The sequence below is a fragment of the Aspergillus terreus genome, genomic scaffold (genome assembly GCF_000149615.1).
Source record: "Aspergillus terreus NIH2624 scaffold_9 genomic scaffold, whole genome shotgun sequence".
In the NCBI taxonomy this organism is placed as follows: domain Eukaryota; kingdom Fungi; phylum Ascomycota; class Eurotiomycetes; order Eurotiales; family Aspergillaceae; genus Aspergillus; species Aspergillus terreus.
Window position 1 is genome coordinate 1,428,204 of NT_165932.1, and position 16,724 is coordinate 1,444,927.

The window sequence follows — 16,724 nt, forward strand, 5'->3', positions numbered from 1 at the left end:
GTGGTGGAAATCACTGAGCGTGTCGGTACAATGACGCGCCGTGTATCCAGAAAACAACGGGATCAGCGATCAACCGCTGCGGCCCCTGATGATGGGATCGAAACGACGTGTACCCAGGCGTGAGGATGAGATTCACGCAAATTCGAAGAGTTGCAATGATCGCGTCGGTCGAGACGAGCGTGGTCGCACGGGAAACGGCCCAGAGGGGAAGTGCAGGACGGAAGGGGTTTGAGGCTGGTCAGTGTGGGTTGCGATGGGTGAGGAGAGGGAAACAAGAAGAGGACGGGAAGAGGAGGCGGCGCGTCAGGCAGAGAATGCCTCAGGATTCGCTGTTGATTACTACAGGAACCAGCCGCCACGGAATTTTCTCGCGCTGATTGGTCGGAATGGTGGTGGCTGGGGTCACGTGCGGTGGAATAGTTACGTAACGAGTATGTGTATCACCTGACTTGTGCATGCCGCATTCGGTGCGCCCGGGAGAACTGATCTTCCGCGCCTCGAATCACCCCCAATTGGGTAAAGCGTCAGCAGCTGCCAGTTGCAGACGTCCATGAATACGGAGTAGACAGACGCTGGATCCCAATCGAGTGTTGTTCTGTCGATGAGAGCTGATCAATTGACATCTACATCCCTCCTTCTTTCTCCTGTCGCTGTCGTGGCGCAAGTATTCCTGCCTGTCTCCAGCGCGGATCCCTGTACTTGCTTAGTGTCCACGCTAGTCTCTTTTCCTCCCTCTGATTGATGCAGCTCCGGCCAGATCGCGTCTGAGAACGTGGCTTTTCTCGTCAACGTTGAATCCCCTGGTTCGGACGGGATGATAGCAAGTCTGAAGCTGACCTAACGGGATCGATTTCAACAAAGCATGAGAGATGTCAAGGTCCTCAACGCCTGCGCTTCCTTTCCATAATGCCCAGGTCCCTGTGTCCAGGCCTCGGTCGACCACCCCGGCCATCGTCAGCAGTTCTCCTTCGGTATGTGAATCTTCGGTCATTCCTCCGGACGGAGGCGCTTATTGGAACCATCGCTTAACTGATCGCTTCATCTGGCTAGACATCCACCTCGACATATTCACTCCTCGATCCGAAACAGACCGCTGAACATCTCCAGACCTCTCTTACCCATGGCCTGACCCCCGCTGAGGCGGAGATTCGTTTAATACGCGATGGACCGAACGAACTTCCTCACGACGAACCCGAGCCGTTGTGGCTCCGGTTCCTCAAGCAGTTTCGAGAAACTCTGATTCTCCTCCTTCTCGGGTCCGCCGCCATCTCATTCATCATGGGAAATTACGACGACGCCGTCAGTATCACGTTGGCCGTCACAATTGTTGTTACAGTCGGATTTGTGCAAGAGTATCGCTCGGAGAAATCCTTGGAGGCTCTAAGCCGTCTCGTGCCCCATCATGCCCATCTCATCCGCGATGTTCCTTTTTCGCAGGCCCCGCCGATGGCCGGTGCTGTGCCAGCGGCTCCCAGTGGAGAATTGGAGCTCCAGGATCTGAGAAGTAAGAGTCCTGGCTCGGCGGTGAAGGCTTCCTCGACTGTCCCGGCAAATGAACTGGTCCCAGGTGATCTGGTGCTGTTCACTGTGGGGGATCGCATTCCAGCAGATATCCGCATCACTGCTGCAACAGACCTCACTATCGATGAGTCCAACTTGACCGGTGAAAATGAGCCCGTCGCGAAATATGCGGATGCAATCCGCAACCCGAAGCACGCTGCTGCACACTCACCCAAGATTGTCAGCCCACCGCGGTCACCATTCTACGACGCTCCTGCCAGTGGGGCTGTGGGGGCCGATATTCGTCTGAATGAACAACACAATATTGCCTTTATGGGAACGTTGGTTCGGTCGGGGTATGGACAAGGCATTGTCATCGGAACGGGTGCGAAAACAGAGTTTGGCAGCATCTCTGCCTCATTGCAGGAAATCGAAAGCCCGAGAACGCCGCTACAGCTCTCCATGGATCGGCTTGGTCAAGAGCTGAGCTATATTTCTTTCGGTGTTATTGCGCTGATTGTTGTTATCGGTTTAATCCAAGGCCGTAAGCTTCTTGAAATGTTTACGATTGGCGTTTCTCTTGCCGTTGCTGCCATCCCGGAAGGTCTTCCCATCATTGTCACCGTCACTCTCGCACTTGGAGTCCTGCGCATGGCCAAGAGGGGAGCTATCATGCGGAGGCTCCCAAGTGTTGAGACCCTGGGCTCCGTGAACGTCGTCTGCAGCGACAAGACCGGAACCTTGACCCTCAACCACATGACTGTCACCAAAATGTGGCACTTTGATTGTGCGGACCCGTTTGAGGTCCACAACGACATTGCTTCATTGACCCCTGGGCCGGCAGCCCGAACAGTCCTCCGCATCGGCAACATTGCCAACAATGGCAGGCTATCGCGGGTGCACGCCAACTCGCCGGCAAGCGCATCGTCTGCCGCCGTGTTGTCCTCGACTGATGACCGTGCCTCCGGCTCCATCCGCAGTCGATGGGTTGGCCAACCCACTGATGTCGCCATTCTGGATCTGTTGGACATCTTTGGCGAGGATGATGTTCGCGACCGCCTTAGCGCCCGGGTCGCCGAAACCCCGTTCAGCTCTGAACGCAAATGGATGGGTGTCATCATCGGCAGCACAAACCCCAGCGAGTCCAACGATATGGCCTACATCAAAGGTGCGCTTGAGCAGGTCCTCACGCGCTGTGACACTTACCTCACCAAGGATGGCCGCGAGGTTATTTTGGATGAAACGCGACGTCGTGAAGTCAGGCACGCCGCTGAACAGATGGCCTCGGAAGGGCTGAGAGTCCTCGCTTTTGCCAGCGGGGCTGTTCGAGATATGTCGAGAGGACGACCCATGGGTAGTAGATCTGGCACCCCAGTATCAAGATCTCCCAGCTTGGCCGACGACGATGAGCGGTATAATGGGTTGGTGTTTGCTGGATTGGTCGGGATGAACGATCCGCCTCGGAAGGGGGTCGACAAATCTATCCGACGGTTGATGGCCGGCGGTGTGCACGTTATCATGATTACGGGCGACGCAGAGACCACCGCGGTTGCGATTGCGCGAAAACTCGGCATGCCGATTAGCGATACCCCGGGATCCCGAACCGTGCTCAACGGGGAGGATATCGATCGTATGAGTATGGGTGAGCTGACCGAGGCGATTTCCTCGACGTCCATCTTCGCCCGCACCAGTCCAGACCACAAGATGAAGATCGTGCGCGCCCTGCAGGCGCGCGGCGATGTGGTGGCGATGACTGGTGATGGTGTCAACGACGCACCCGCCCTGAAGAAGGCGGATATTGGAATCTCGATGGGCAAGCTGGGAACGGACGTCGCCAAAGAGGCTGCGGACATGATCCTGACCGACGACGACTTTTCCACGATCTTGCGGGCAATCGAACAGGGCAAGGGTATCTTCTATAACATCCAGAACTTTATAACCTTCCAGCTCAGTACCAGCGTTGCTGCTTTGAGTCTGGTACTGCTGAGTACTACACTCGGGTTCAAGAATCCGCTGAATGCTATGCAAATCTTGTGGATTAGTGAGTTAATGTGTGCCCGCCGATCGGGTATTCTTGGCTAACCCTTGTTAGACATTCTTATGGATGGCCCGCCGGCGCAATCCCTCGGAGTCGAACCGGTTGACCCGTCCATCATGAACCGACCACCACGGCCGCGCTCAGCTCGGGTGCTCACCAAGCCATTAATTCAGCGGGTGCTTACGTCGGCGTTCATGATCATGGTCGGGACTCTTGCCATCTATGTTTACGAGATGGGCGACGCGGACGACGACGTGACACCGGGGAAGCGGTCTCGGGTGGTCACGGCGCACGACACGACGATGACGTTTACGTGCTTTGTGCTGTTTGACATGTTCAATGCGCTCACGTGCCGCAGCGAGGGCAAATCGGTGCTTCGGGGGGAGTTGCCTCTGTTTGGCAATAAGATGTTCAACTACGCGGTTTTGGGGTCGCTGGCGGGACAGGCGTGTGTGATCTACCTCCCGTTCCTGCAGCGGGTGTTCCAGACGGAGGCATTGAACGTGGCGCATCTGTTCAAGCTGGTGTGTGTGGCCAGCAGTGTGTTTTGGGTGGACGAGGCGCGGAAATATTATAGATACCTCCAACGGCGCCGGGCCGTGGGGGTGGGGTACAGTGTGAATGTGTGATGGTGTATTTTAACTTGTATAGAGGGCGTTCCGATTATTTGGTCGCTGTAATTGACTGATGATTGATCTGATGTTTAGTGGTTGCGGTAAGATATATATCTGCGTACGGAGAGATCATGGGTTGAGCGAGAAGGACATCGTGGAAGATTTCACAGGCAACACTGATTGGCCTGAAGTAAGCGATACCGTTGGTATATTAAGCCTACCATAATGTATGAGCGGTTGGCCATTCTGATTCTAGTTGCCTATCCTGATTGTCTTGATTCTACAGTGCATTGCTCCTTGCTGGGAAACGACTGTCTGAGTAAGCAGGATAAGGCCACCCCAGATCAGCACTCCAGGGGAACAATACTGTCGACAAGGTAATAATAATCTAATATTATAATGCCCTACTGGTAGTACAGTATATGCAAGGTACCACTCCCTACGTCAATCAACCCACTGGGGCGGAAAAGGCATCCAGGCACGGGACACACTACTCCGTCGAGAGGCGTGACCCACTGTTTTTACTCCATCGACGCGGGTATTGACTATGGGGAATGAGATGGAGCGGTTCATTGACATTGGTGATGGGTGAGCGATGGAGGATGAACAGGGTCCTATCTGAGCCGCCTAATCCGGGAGAAGCTAGACTGAAAGTGGAACGGAGCTAGGTCCACCCGACCCAGTGCGGCGGGATAGTTTATTTCAGCTCATTCGGAGTCGAGTACCTAGGTACTTAGGTAGTACAGAGTACAACGACTTCATCTGTCCTGCACAAATATGCAGGTACCTAAACCATCTGTATAGTGTATTGACACATCTACCCGAGAGTCTAACAAGCGTAATCCTACTTGAACGTTTACAGAATAGGTAGCATTCTCCGCCGGCCGTCTTCAAAGCCAAGCTAAGCTTATCAGCAAGCCGCCGCAGCCAGACATCCCGAAGCCGACCGAAACGACTTCCTGAAACTTCCGAGCGCAGCATGCCCGAGGGGCCGGTCATTGGCTGATCGGGGAGCGTTATCAGTAGCATGGCTGACGGGATCCGTGGAGTTCCCTGGCCGGACCCACTTGGCGTCTGGTGGCGTCTGCCGTTCTTATCGGGCCTTCTCAGCCAATCGATGCGGGCAGTATCGATGAGCTGAGAGAAACCCGTCCTGATAACCACCCGCGCTGATAGCTTCGATGCGATACGCAGGGTCTGGCGTGGTTGCCAACACGGCTGGTGCTGGGTGCCTAGGAGTGCCCACCCCTGTTGAAAGTAAGATAGATTGCGCTCCGGAGTACGGGGCAACAGCGGTTGATATCCGCGGAGGGAGATAGACGGGCATGCGGGAGATAGCGAGACGCGTCTGTATTGGATGAGGAGGCCGAGGATAGATAGTTGGGGGACGTTGTGTCTCTCGATATCTATCTACATAGGTAGGCACATAGATAGAGAAGGGTTGATGGAGGAGTAAGGGATCGGTCTTATTTATAACGGGTCTTCGCCCAGCCTGTTGGTGCCCGCCACCAGCCAGCCCTATGGCCTATGGCAGAGGTCGTGATGAAGGATGACCTGACGACTCCATACTCCATCTACAGTCGACGGACTAACGGCTAATGTTTACTGACTACTAGGCCATCCCACATAGGAGATTATTAGGTCTCCCCAGACCCATCGGCGAGGAATGCCTCCAGATCCATGATACTATGCTCGGCTGGGTTAGACCCAAGGGCCAGCAAAAGCAAACAGCCCGTCAACCGTGATGGTGATGACAAGATGACAACGACCACGATATCGGAAGGCAATCGATATGATTCATGGAAACTTCGGTTGGGTCGCCACGGCCGGAGGTCTGGTTCTGCAGGCTATTTAGAGGCTTGGCAGAGAGCAAAGATTTGCCACGACCCCATATGGAGATTGCCTGACAATGTACACGATTGTTGAACCTGAGCATCTGGTTGAAGAAGCCATCTATGTGTGATGCTATCTACCTGCCTTAGGTATCTACTGGTATTTATTTACCTAGGACGTTCAGGTGAATGAAGCAATTGCATTGCACCAATTCAGTGAAAACAATTATCAGCCTGACTCAGCTTTTCTTCCCCGCTGATTGGCTGGACGGGGAGATCCCCTGCCGAGTCTATTTGCCGGCCGATGATTGGGCGCAAGCACTTATCTTTGGGCTGGATTTGGTCCGTCCGCGTTTTCCTCAGAAATGGGATCAATTGATGGGATTTCTCTTATTTCGATCTGAAAAAGGTCAATCATACTAACTAGCGGGAGAGACAAGAAGAACAAGAGAGAAAAGGGAGAAAAAGAAAAGAAATCTGATACGAAGCCAAGACGACGACGCGAAAAGAAAGGAAAGCATGAGATAAAGCGCGGATTGCCATCACTAATTCAATTACATTTTCTTATCGGGCGGCTCCACCTTTCTGGCTGCCGCGCCGATCGAGTCCATCCCATCCATCGTTCCCTGCTGCAGGGCCCACCCTCTCTCGCCTTTTCCAGAATCAGCCGCTCGTTTTTATATCCCGGCTCTTCCCTCGTGCTTCACCCTCTCCCCACACTCATCCATCTTCGTCTTCCTCTTCGTCTTCGTCTTCACCTCCGTCTCTCTTCTCGCGACCCGTCAATCCCTGCCTCTCACCCCTCCTCTTCCCAGGAGGCTCTGAGAACAGGTCCTCCATCGCTCGCCGCTTCCATCTGTACCACTCGACCACTCGACCACGCAACACCCGAATACTTCCTCACATCACATCTGTCCACCACCCCACCATCATCATGGCCGATGTGAAGGCCAACTATCTCCCCCAGTATGCCTCGTACAACTGGACCGGCGCCCCCTCCGACGCGGAACAACTCATGACCAATGAACTCGGTGGAAACTCCCGTATGTCGTGCCTGTATCCGGTGCTTGTGTAGCTTTCAATCCCTCTGACAGCCCCCCTCAGGACTCGAAAACTTGAACAAATGGTTCCAGCCCGGCGACCAGGCATACATCATCGTCTCCTCCGCCATGGTCATGGTCATGATCCCCGGTCTCGGTTTCCTCTACTCCGGTCTCGCCCGACGCAAGTCCGCCCTCAGTATGATCTGGGCCTGTATGGCCTCCTGGTCCGTCATCACTTTCCAATGGTACTTTTGGGGTTATTCTCTGGCCTTCTCTCCCTCCGCAACCAATGGTTTCATTGGCAACCTCCGCAATTTCGGCCTGATGAAGACGCTGGGTGAGCCCAGTCCGGGCTCTCCCTTGATTCCGCACCTCCTCTTCGCTTTCTACGAGGTACGGTGACCATTTTCACCTCTCTCTCTCTCTCTCTCTCTCGCTTCTTACTCACAACCGATAGATGCAATTCTGTGGTGTCACAGCCGCCATTGTCATGGGCTCCGTCGCCGAGCGCGGTCGTCTCCTTCCCGCCATGGTCTTCACCTTCATCTGGGCCACCATCGTCTACTGCCCCCTCGCCTGCTGGACCTGGAATAGCAACGGCTGGGCCTACAAGTACGGTGTCCTCGACTATGCCGGCGGTGGTCCCGTCGAGATTGGTTCCGGTTTGACCGCTCTCGCCTACTCGCTCGTCCTCGGTCGTCGCCAGGAACGCATGATGCTCAACTTCCGCCCCCACAACGTCTCGCTCATCCTCCTCGGTACCGTCTTCCTCTGGTTTGGATGGTTGGGATTCAACGGTGGTTCCTCCTTTGGTGCCAACATCCGTGCCACGATGGCTTGCTGGAACACCAACCTGACTGCCTCCTTCGCCGCCATCACCTGGGTTCTGCTCGACTGGCGCCTCGCTCGCAAGTGGTCGATGGTCGGTTGGTGTTCCGGAACGATCTCCGGTCTGGTGGCGGCCACTCCCGCCTCTGGTTTCCTGACTCCCTGGGCCAGCGTGATTCTCGGTGTGGTCACTGGTATCGTGTGTAACTATGCCACCAAAGTGAAGTACTGGATCCGCATCGACGACTCGATGGATGTGTTCGCTGAGCACGGTGTCGCCGGAATTGTCGGCCTCATCTTCAACGCCCTCTTCGCTGACGACGCCATCGTCGGCCTGGACGGCGTCAACACGGGCTCCGGGATGGGCGGCTGGGTCATCCACAACTACAAGCAGCTGTACATCCAGGTTGCCTTCATCGTCGCCTGCTCCGCCTACTCGTTCGTGGTCTCCGCCATCATCGCCTATGCCGTCAACGCCATTCCCGGCCTGAAGCTGCGCGCCTCCGAGGAGGCGGAGCTGCTCGGCATGGATGATGACCAGCTGGGCGAGTTCGCCTACGACTACGTCGAGGTCCGTCGGGACTACCTCGCCTGGACCCCGCAGAAGCACGACCAGCTGGAAGACGGCCACCAGGTGCCCGCCGCGGCCCGCTACGGCATCGGCGAGCACAGCGATATGATGCTCGAGGGCCACCCGCCCGCGGGCTTCTCCAGCCGCGGCGGCAGCGAGCCCGACTCCGGCATTCAAGAGGTCAAGCTGGCGCCCGCGCATGTGGCCGCTCCCATCCCGCCGGCGCCGCGCCAAGTTGCCGAGCAAAATCGGCCCGATGAGGGCACGTCGGCCGAGAACGAGAAGCCGGAGTAAAACCCTCTTATTCGCATTTTCCCATTTCTACCTGTGTTAATTCCCAATTTGTGCTTGATTTACCTTGTTTAAGATATCCACCTTTGTTCGTCATGTCTAGGTTGGCTGAGCCACTATGCATGTATCTTCTTTATACCTGTTGGGATGGGCTGGCGTTCGGATGTATATAATAGATGCTTTTGAGGGTTATCGCGGATGTGATACCATGTGCATAGAATCGACTGATCTTGGATTCACTCTGGTCATGTGTAGACTAAAGTGCCTGTCTTGCGGATAAAGACGTAACTATACACTTATCGTATCTATATACAGACGACATACTACATCGCAGACCGCCGCACCATGCCACGCACCCGGATGCGGTCCTCGCGACTCAACCGATCCAACACATCCGCCGTCTCCCCGCCGCGCAGCACATCCTCCCACTCGTCCTCGTCCATACTCATAACAAGCGTCATCTGCGTGCAGCGCGCAAACGCCTCGCGGTGCCGATAGCGCGCGGTCGCGCCGGCCTGCGCCCCGCCGACATCGACCGCCGCACTGACGAGCCCCGACACGTCGCGCTCCAGCCGCGCCGCGCCCAGCGCGTTGATGCGCCCGGCGTACGACCACAGCCGCTTCTCCAGCAGGCGCGCCAGATACGCCAGCGTCACCGTCAGCAGACGGTCAAAGGCCGACGCCGTCAGGATCCGCGACAGCGGGAGGAGCAGCTCGGTCCAGCTGGCCGCGAAGCGCGGGCGCACGAGCTCCTTGCCCCCTGCGTCGTCGTCATCGGGCGAGTCGTAGGCGTGGCTGGGGTTGTTGTTGTCAGCGTCCGGGTGGTACTCGATGTCGCGGAAGGCGTCTGCGAGGATGGGGCGCAGGCGGTGCTTGACGACGTTGTTGAAGACGACCTGGATGCCGTCGGAGAGGAGGTCGGAGACCTTGGACTCGAAGGAGGAGGCGAGGCTGTGCACGGTTTGGGCGGCGAGGGCGGCGTCGTCGGCGGCCGGGAAGAGAGAGCGCAGGGGGTCCGTCTCGTCCTGTTGGGGGGTGCCGTCCGAGCCGGGGCCGGGGCCCGCGAGAGGCTTCTTCTCGGTGTGGTTCTGCACGATGCGGCGGACGTAGTCGACGGCGACGTCGAGGTTGTTGATGAGCACGAGGAAGGAGAGCACGAGGTGTTCGGGCGGGTGGCCGCCCTGGACCGCGGCGCGGGGGTAGCATTCGTCGCGCATCTTGCGCTGGGTCATGCCGATGAAGTCGGAGCCGAGCACACGCGAGAGCGTCGGCACGACGTTGGTGACGACGGCGATCTGCGAGGTCGCCAGCGATTGCTGCAGTACCTTGTTGACTATGTACATGATGTCGTCGACGGCGGAGGTGATGTGCGGCGGGTCCGCCTTGAGCGGCCGCTGCGGGTGCAGGGTCAGGCCGGAGGGTTGCTCGTCCAGCTGGAACGCCTTCTCGACAGACCGGCGGAAGAAGAAGGTCGTCATGGTGTTGAAGGGGGCCACGAGGCGGTCGCTGATTTTCTTCGCCAGGCTTGACTCTTGGAGGAACTGTGGCGCGGTGCGCTTGGCGGATTCATCTGGGGGCTGCAGGGTGTCAGTACTGTTCTTGCTTGGGGAAGGAGGGGATGAATGTACATTGCAGGTATCGGTGAGGAACCGGCAGTAGAGCGACCAGCGGCCGAGCATGACGGTCATTTCGTTGAGCAGCCCGTCGATTTCTTTCATATCGACGCCCTCGTCGTCAGCCGCGGCGGCGTCGCGCGCCGCTGGTGAGTTCGACCGGGGCGTGCCGCTCCGTTGGGGGAGGAAGCTCTGCACGAGAAAGGTGAAGGCGTAGGACTTGATGTCGGTCAGTCGGCGGTCAACGTGTCTCTCGTCGCTCCAGGTATCGAGGATGATGCCACCCTGGACGTCGGCCTCGAGCTGCAACCGCTCGATGACGCGGTTCATCTTGCGGGGGCCGTAGTGGCGCTCGACCAGGCCGCCATGGCCGTCGATGATCTGCGCGATATGCTCGAAGAGCTTCGTCAGGGCGTTGGCGTAGAAGAAGCCATCCTTGCCCTGCGCTCCGGTGCCGGCGTTGAGGTTGGACCGCGCGCGCGACGCAATTCCTTGACACACGTAGCGGCCATACACGTCCAGACCAACCTCCGAGCGGCCGATCAGCGGGAATAGCTTGAAGAACCGGGTGATCTTGGCGCCGTTGTTCTCCTTGACGGCCTTGTCGAACTCGCGCAGGAACAGACCACACAGCGACTCGGCGGCATTGTCCAAAGTGACGTTGGGCGGATCGGGGACTTCGGCGGTGGGCACCATCTCCGCCGCGAAGGCACCATGGACGACCTCCGATGGGATCTTGGACGCCCGGTTGAGGTAGCTGGCCGCCGTCTCCCAGTCCTGTGGGGCGCCCATGGACCCGGCGACGCCCAGCACGCAGGCCTTGAGCTCGGCGACCTGCTCAACCATCTCCAAGGTAGCCTTGACACGCGATTGTTCGAGGTCCAGACGACGGACGGCGCTGGAGATACGGTCTGCGGTGGCCGCGGCATCGGAGAGCATCCCATGGCTGATGGCGCGGGTGGTGGTGGTTTGGGAGCCGAGATGGGCACGTAGGAGATCCAATCGACCGAATTCACGGGAGAAATCCTTCTGCGAGGCGACTAGGGCGTCCAGACGGGCTGTGACGGAGGCTTCTTGCTCGTGCAGGTGCGACAACGTGGCCTTGATCTCGGCGACGGAGCTGGCATTGAAGATGTCCGGAGGGGGCGATGCGGATTGAGGAGGCGGGGGGTCCGCTAGAGAGACCGAAGCACCCGCATGGCCATTGACGGCCAGGGGAGGTGATTTGGCCATGGTCCGGAGAGAATGAGCGAGGAGTGAGAGAGAAGAGATGATCGATTGATTATCAGGGGAGAGATCTGGCAGTATGTCGAGAGCGGCAGGCGGTGAGTGGCACGATATGATATTGATACTCGCTTCTCTTGCGAGTGAATAATTTACTAGATAATAGTAATAATTGTAGAAATAGACTGAATAGAGACGATCACCTAAGCTATAGAATCAACATAATTCGTCTTATATCTATCCTCTGTGGCCGTGTTGTGTCGCCTTAGGCGCGCCATCCGACGTCATCTGGATAATTTTCGACGGTCACTGGCGATCATCTCTATCATCCCTCTCTTGCGTCCTTCAGCTCTCCGACATTCACCTAGATTTCCAAGAATCTCATTCACTAGAATACCCCCTCTTCGTCTTTCTCATCTTCTACTCACCCCTCACCTTCTCATCATCCCTCATCGTCACCATTGGCCGCCGTCGCAGACCCCGCCACCAACACGCCCGGCGCAAACCCGGCCGTTTTTTGCCTCGCATCATGGGTAACGAGCCGTCGACCGTCGTCGATGAGAACACCCCTCCCTCCGTGCTGGAATCGCGGTCCATCGAGGCGGTGGCCAAATACATCAAAGAGAAAAATGTGCGCAATATTGTAGTCATGGTATGTCCCCGCATTAACCCTAAGGTCTCTCGTGGTCCGTGGCCTAATCAGTGGTAGGTGGGAGCTGGCATCAGCACCTCGGCGGGCATTCCGGATTTCCGTTCGCCAGACACCGGTATTTACGCGAATCTAGCCCATTTGGATCTCCCCGACCCTGAGGCCGTCTTCGACATCAGCTTCTTCCGCAACAACCCCCGGCCGTTCTACGCGCTGGCGCGGGAGTTGGCCCCCGGGCGATACCGACCCACCTTGGCGCATTCGTTCATCAAGCTGCTCCACGATAAGGGCCTCCTCCTCAAACACTTTTCGCAGAACATTGACTGTCTGGAGCGACTGGCGGGCGTGCCGGGGGAGTTGATCGTCGAAGCGCACGGGAGCTTCGCGAACCAACACTGCATCGACTGCAAGGCCGAGTACCCGGAAGCACAGATGAAGGAGGCGATTGCAAAGGGTGAGGTGCCGCGCTGTGCTCAATGCCAGGGCATCGTGAAGCCAGACATTGTCTTCTTCGGCGAGTCACTGCCGGAGGATTTCTTCGAGAACCGCACGCTCCCCGAACAGGCCGACCTGTGCATCATCATGGGCACCAGTCTCTCCGTACAGCCGTTTGCCAGTCTCCCCGCGTTCTGCCGCGACGGCATCCCGCGGGTGTTGGTCAACATGGAGCGGGTGGGGGGATTGGGCTCGCGCCCGGACGATGTGCTGTTGCTGGGCGACTGCGATGCCGGGGTGCGCAAGTTTGCGCGGGCGTTGGGATGGGAGCGGGACCTCGAGGAGATCTGGGAACGCACCAACCCCAATCCGGCGAGTCGCGAGGCCGAAGAAGCGCCGGCTCGCACTCGGGACGAACGGCTTCATGACGAGGTGGAACGGTTGACGGAGGAGGTGGACCGGGCATTAGGCCTCTCCGAGACGTATCAGGACCGCGTGCGACAGCAGATTGAGCGCCCCCGCGGCCAGGCACAGGCCAATGCAGACTCCGAGGAGACGCTTCGCGAGACGGAGGATGCGGTGCGTGCAGAGCGACGCCGAAGTCTGGGGACGCTGAAGCATGTGTTTCCCCACCTGGCGCGATAAACGAGGGAAATTCATTTGTTTGTTAGAAGTACGATACGTAATGCGGTGTTCCGGACATAGTCTACTAACTAGAAGGAAGAATTGCCTTTTTTTTTCCCGTTTGGGGGTCTAGAATCTTCGAATTCTAGAATGAAGATGATCATCTGACCGTTCCGTGGCGTGTTATTGTTGTCAGTTGTTATACTCGCACTAGTATCAGTATTTGGGTTACTAGTATTGACTGCCAAGGGGAGGATACATCACACGCTCACCGTCTTTTGGGAGTATCGACGACAATAAGAATAGTTTAGAGGAATAGTCTAGTATGATCATACTGATGTAGAAGAAGAAACAAGACAAACACTACTCCTAGGAAGAAGAATACCCTCTAACACTCTAGAGACATCCTAAACAAGCCTCGGTGAGATCGTCATCGGTGTGAGTTCTCTAGTGCTGCTGCGAGCCCCACGACCGCCCGCCCGCTGATATCATCCTTCTTTTCTCCCCTCGTCATCTTTTTCCATCTTCCATTCTCCCATTCTCCCATTCTCCCACTCTCCCACTCTCTTTCCCCTCTGTCTCTTCAAATCCCTCTCTGCCATTCTACTCAATTCATCAGCACCATGGTCGGAATCGGTCCCAAGCGTCCCCCTTCCCGCAAGGGTACGTCCCCTCCATTCCACGGTTCCTCCCCCACCATACTCACTCTCCGGCTTCGTCAGGTTCCCGCCATGAACTTCCCCAGAACCTCCTGCAGCAGATCAAGGAGTTCGAGGACATCTTCACCGTCGACACCGCCAAATTGAAGCAGGTTGTCGCTCACTTTGTCAAGGAGCTGGAGAAGGGTGCGTTTCCGCCTCCCGTACCGCGGGATCAGGACTGACATCCTCGTTTGATCAGGTCTCACCGTCGAGGGTGGTAACATTGTGAGTCCATTCAATCGTTCATCTTTATTTTGACTCTTGGGCTAACAGCTCCAGCCCATGAACGTCACCTGGGTGATGGGCTTCCCCGATGGAAACGAACAGGGAACTTTCCTCGCACTCGACATGGGTGGTACCAACCTTCGGGTTTGTGAAATCACCCTGACAGAGGAGAAGGGAGCTTTCGATATCACTCAGTCCAAGTACCGCATGCCTGAGGAGCTCAAGACCGGCACCGCCGAGGAGCTCTGGGAGTATATCGCCGACTGTCTGGAACAATTCATCAACGCCCACCACGAGAACGAGAACCTCGACAAGCTGCCATTGGGCTTCACCTTTTCCTACCCAGCTACTCAGGAATACATTGATCACGGCATCCTCCAACGCTGGACCAAGGGCTTCGACATTGATGGCGTCGAGGGCCAGGACGTGGTTCCGCCTTTGGAGGAGATTCTCAAGAAGAGAGTATGTTACAACTGACATGTGGTTAGTTGCCTTGAACAACGCTGATACCGTATAGGGTCTCCCCATCAAGGTCGCTGCCTTGATTAACGACACTACCGGAACCCTGATCGCTTCCGCCTACACCGACCCTGCAATTAAGATCGGCTGCATCTTCGGCACCGGCGTCAACGCTGCTTACATGGAGGACGTCGGTTCCGTCCCCAAGCTCGCCTATATGAACCTGCCTCCCGACATGCCGGTGGCCATCAACTGCGAGTACGGAGCCTTCGACAACGAGCATGTTGTGCTACCCCTCACCAAGTACGACCACATTATCGACCGCGACTCTCCGCGTCCCGGCCAGCAGGCCTTTGAGAAGATGACGGCCGGTCTCTACCTGGGCGAGATCTTCCGGTTGGCGCTCCTGGACCTCCTCGAGAGCCGTCCCGGTCTCATCTTCAACGGCCAGGACACGTCCCTGCTGCGCAAGCCCTACCTGCTCGACTCGTCCTTCCTGGCCGCCATCGAGGAGGATCCGTATGAGAACCTGCAGGAGACGTCCGAGCTGCTGGAGCGCAAGCTGAACATCAAGGCGACCGAGGCCGAGTTGGAGATGATCCGTCGGTTGGCCGAGCTGATCGGAACCCGGGCCGCGCGCCTCTCGGCATGTGGTGTGGCCGCCATCTGCACCAAGAAGAACATCAAGTCCTGCCACGTGGGTGCCGATGGCTCTGTCTTCACAAAGTACCCACACTTCAAGGCGCGCGGAGCCCAGGCGCTCCGCGAGATCCTGGACTGGGCACCCAACGAGCCCGATCGGGTGGAGATCCTCGCGGCCGAGGACGGATCAGGTGTGGGCGCCGCGCTGATTGCGGCGCTGACGCTGAAGCGGGTCAAGGCGGGCAACTTGGCTGGTATTCGCAGCCTGGATGAGATGAAGAGATTGACTTGAACGGCGTTTATACATGGGGGTAATGTTTATGTTCGGAAAGAGAAAATTAATATACGATAGGACGGACTATAGAGAGACGATACTGAGTGCATCAATGAATCTATTACTTCAGAAGATAGGCCCAGCTGTATGGTTTGAGTTGCGAAGGCTCGAGCGAAGTAAGCCTTGTTAGTTTCATGTCCATCAGCGATGCCCACGCATTCTGACCATCCCTATCTAGGAGAAAAGCTCAAGTCTACCGGAACACGTTGATGACACCCGTTCATCGATGCAGGGCGTCCGATCGCAGGGATACAACTTGTGCCTTGCATGCACCACGTACATACGTACTCCCACCTACGTACACATCCAAGGGCCGGAATGCAAACATGGGACGGTGGACGTCCAGAAAATAAGAAAACAAACAAGATCAGCGGACGAGGTATGTAGGGTCAACTTTCTGTCCATCCCATCTTCTCTCCCTGATACCCCCATGAAGGATACGGGTTATTTTGATACCGCGCTGAGAGGACATTAGCTCGTTGAGATTTAAGTCAACACTACAACGGACACATTCGCTGCTGTATTGGCTATTGACAAAAGGCATAAGACATCCAATGGAATGTCCATCCAGACCTGTCATGGATGATCCGCTCTGGACACAACGTGTCCCTTGATTCACACCTCTGACCACATACCATTCCATTCCTCCGTCCGCCCCATTACCCCCCACGGAAGCTTGTTGTCGGGGCCCCCCTACACAGGCATCCAGGAGGGAGGCATATATAGGCAGGATCCCAAGATCACCCCGTCCGTAACTACCACCGTTGACCTATCCTTCTAATACATATATTGTCTACATACATATCATCACGCCCTCGTACTACCCTCCAACAAAATGAAGCTCTCCCTCCTGCTCCTCTCCACCCTCGCCGCCGGCGTCCTGGCCGTGCCCCCCGGCGGCGGCGAGGACGAGAACCACAACTCCAGCAAGGACGTCACCATGCCGCTGAAGGATATCCCGCTCACCCCCGACGAGCCGGGCTACAAGCCCGAGGACGAGGACAAGAACGAGCCGACGAAGGCGAGCTCGAGCGCGAGCGCGAGCCCTAGCTCGACGTTGGCGGCGACCAAGGCTCCGAAGAAGGTATGTAGCTGTCCATG

At 56.8% G+C, this 16,724-nt stretch overlaps 5 protein-coding genes across 5 annotated transcripts; 4 read left to right on the plus strand and 1 right to left on the minus strand.

The window, feature by feature from the left end:
* Positions 1-869: 869 nt before the first annotated feature.
* Positions 870-4,471, plus strand: pmr1 (Ca(2+)/Mn(2+)-transporting P-type ATPase PMR1; the record flags this gene model as incomplete). Its single annotated transcript, XM_001215955.1, has 5 exons — positions 870-971; positions 1,051-3,541; positions 3,593-4,064; positions 4,279-4,342; positions 4,439-4,471. The coding sequence occupies 5 exons, from the start codon at positions 870-872 to the stop codon at positions 4,469-4,471; spliced, it is 3,162 nt and encodes a 1,053-aa protein (XP_001215955.1).
* A 2,447-nt stretch (positions 4,472-6,918) lies between these two features.
* ATEG_06778 (ammonium transporter MEP3) lies at positions 6,919-8,346 on the plus strand (the record flags this gene model as incomplete). The annotated part of the gene is made up of 4 exons (XM_001215956.1): positions 6,919-7,027; positions 7,089-7,420; positions 7,485-8,113; positions 8,262-8,346. The coding sequence occupies 4 exons, from the start codon at positions 6,919-6,921 to the stop codon at positions 8,344-8,346; spliced, it is 1,155 nt and encodes a 384-aa protein (XP_001215956.1).
* Positions 8,347-8,962: 616 nt separating this feature from the next.
* On the minus strand, positions 8,963-11,563 carry ATEG_06779 (Golgi transport complex subunit COG4; the record flags this gene model as incomplete). Its single annotated transcript, XM_001215957.1, has 2 exons — positions 8,963-9,005; positions 9,042-11,563. The coding sequence occupies 2 exons, from the start codon at positions 11,561-11,563 to the stop codon at positions 8,963-8,965; spliced, it is 2,565 nt and encodes an 854-aa protein (XP_001215957.1).
* Positions 11,564-12,083: 520 nt separating this feature from the next.
* Positions 12,084-13,283, plus strand: ATEG_06780 (uncharacterized protein; the record flags this gene model as incomplete). Its single annotated transcript, XM_001215958.1, has 2 exons — positions 12,084-12,206; positions 12,264-13,283. The coding sequence occupies 2 exons, from the start codon at positions 12,084-12,086 to the stop codon at positions 13,281-13,283; spliced, it is 1,143 nt and encodes a 380-aa protein (XP_001215958.1).
* A 602-nt stretch (positions 13,284-13,885) lies between these two features.
* Positions 13,886-15,581, plus strand: ATEG_06781 (putative hexokinase Kxk; the record flags this gene model as incomplete). The annotated part of the gene is made up of 5 exons (XM_001215959.1): positions 13,886-13,925; positions 13,985-14,107; positions 14,163-14,188; positions 14,243-14,650; positions 14,706-15,581. The coding sequence occupies 5 exons, from the start codon at positions 13,886-13,888 to the stop codon at positions 15,579-15,581; spliced, it is 1,473 nt and encodes a 490-aa protein (XP_001215959.1).
* Between the last annotated feature and the right edge of the window lie 1,143 nt (positions 15,582-16,724).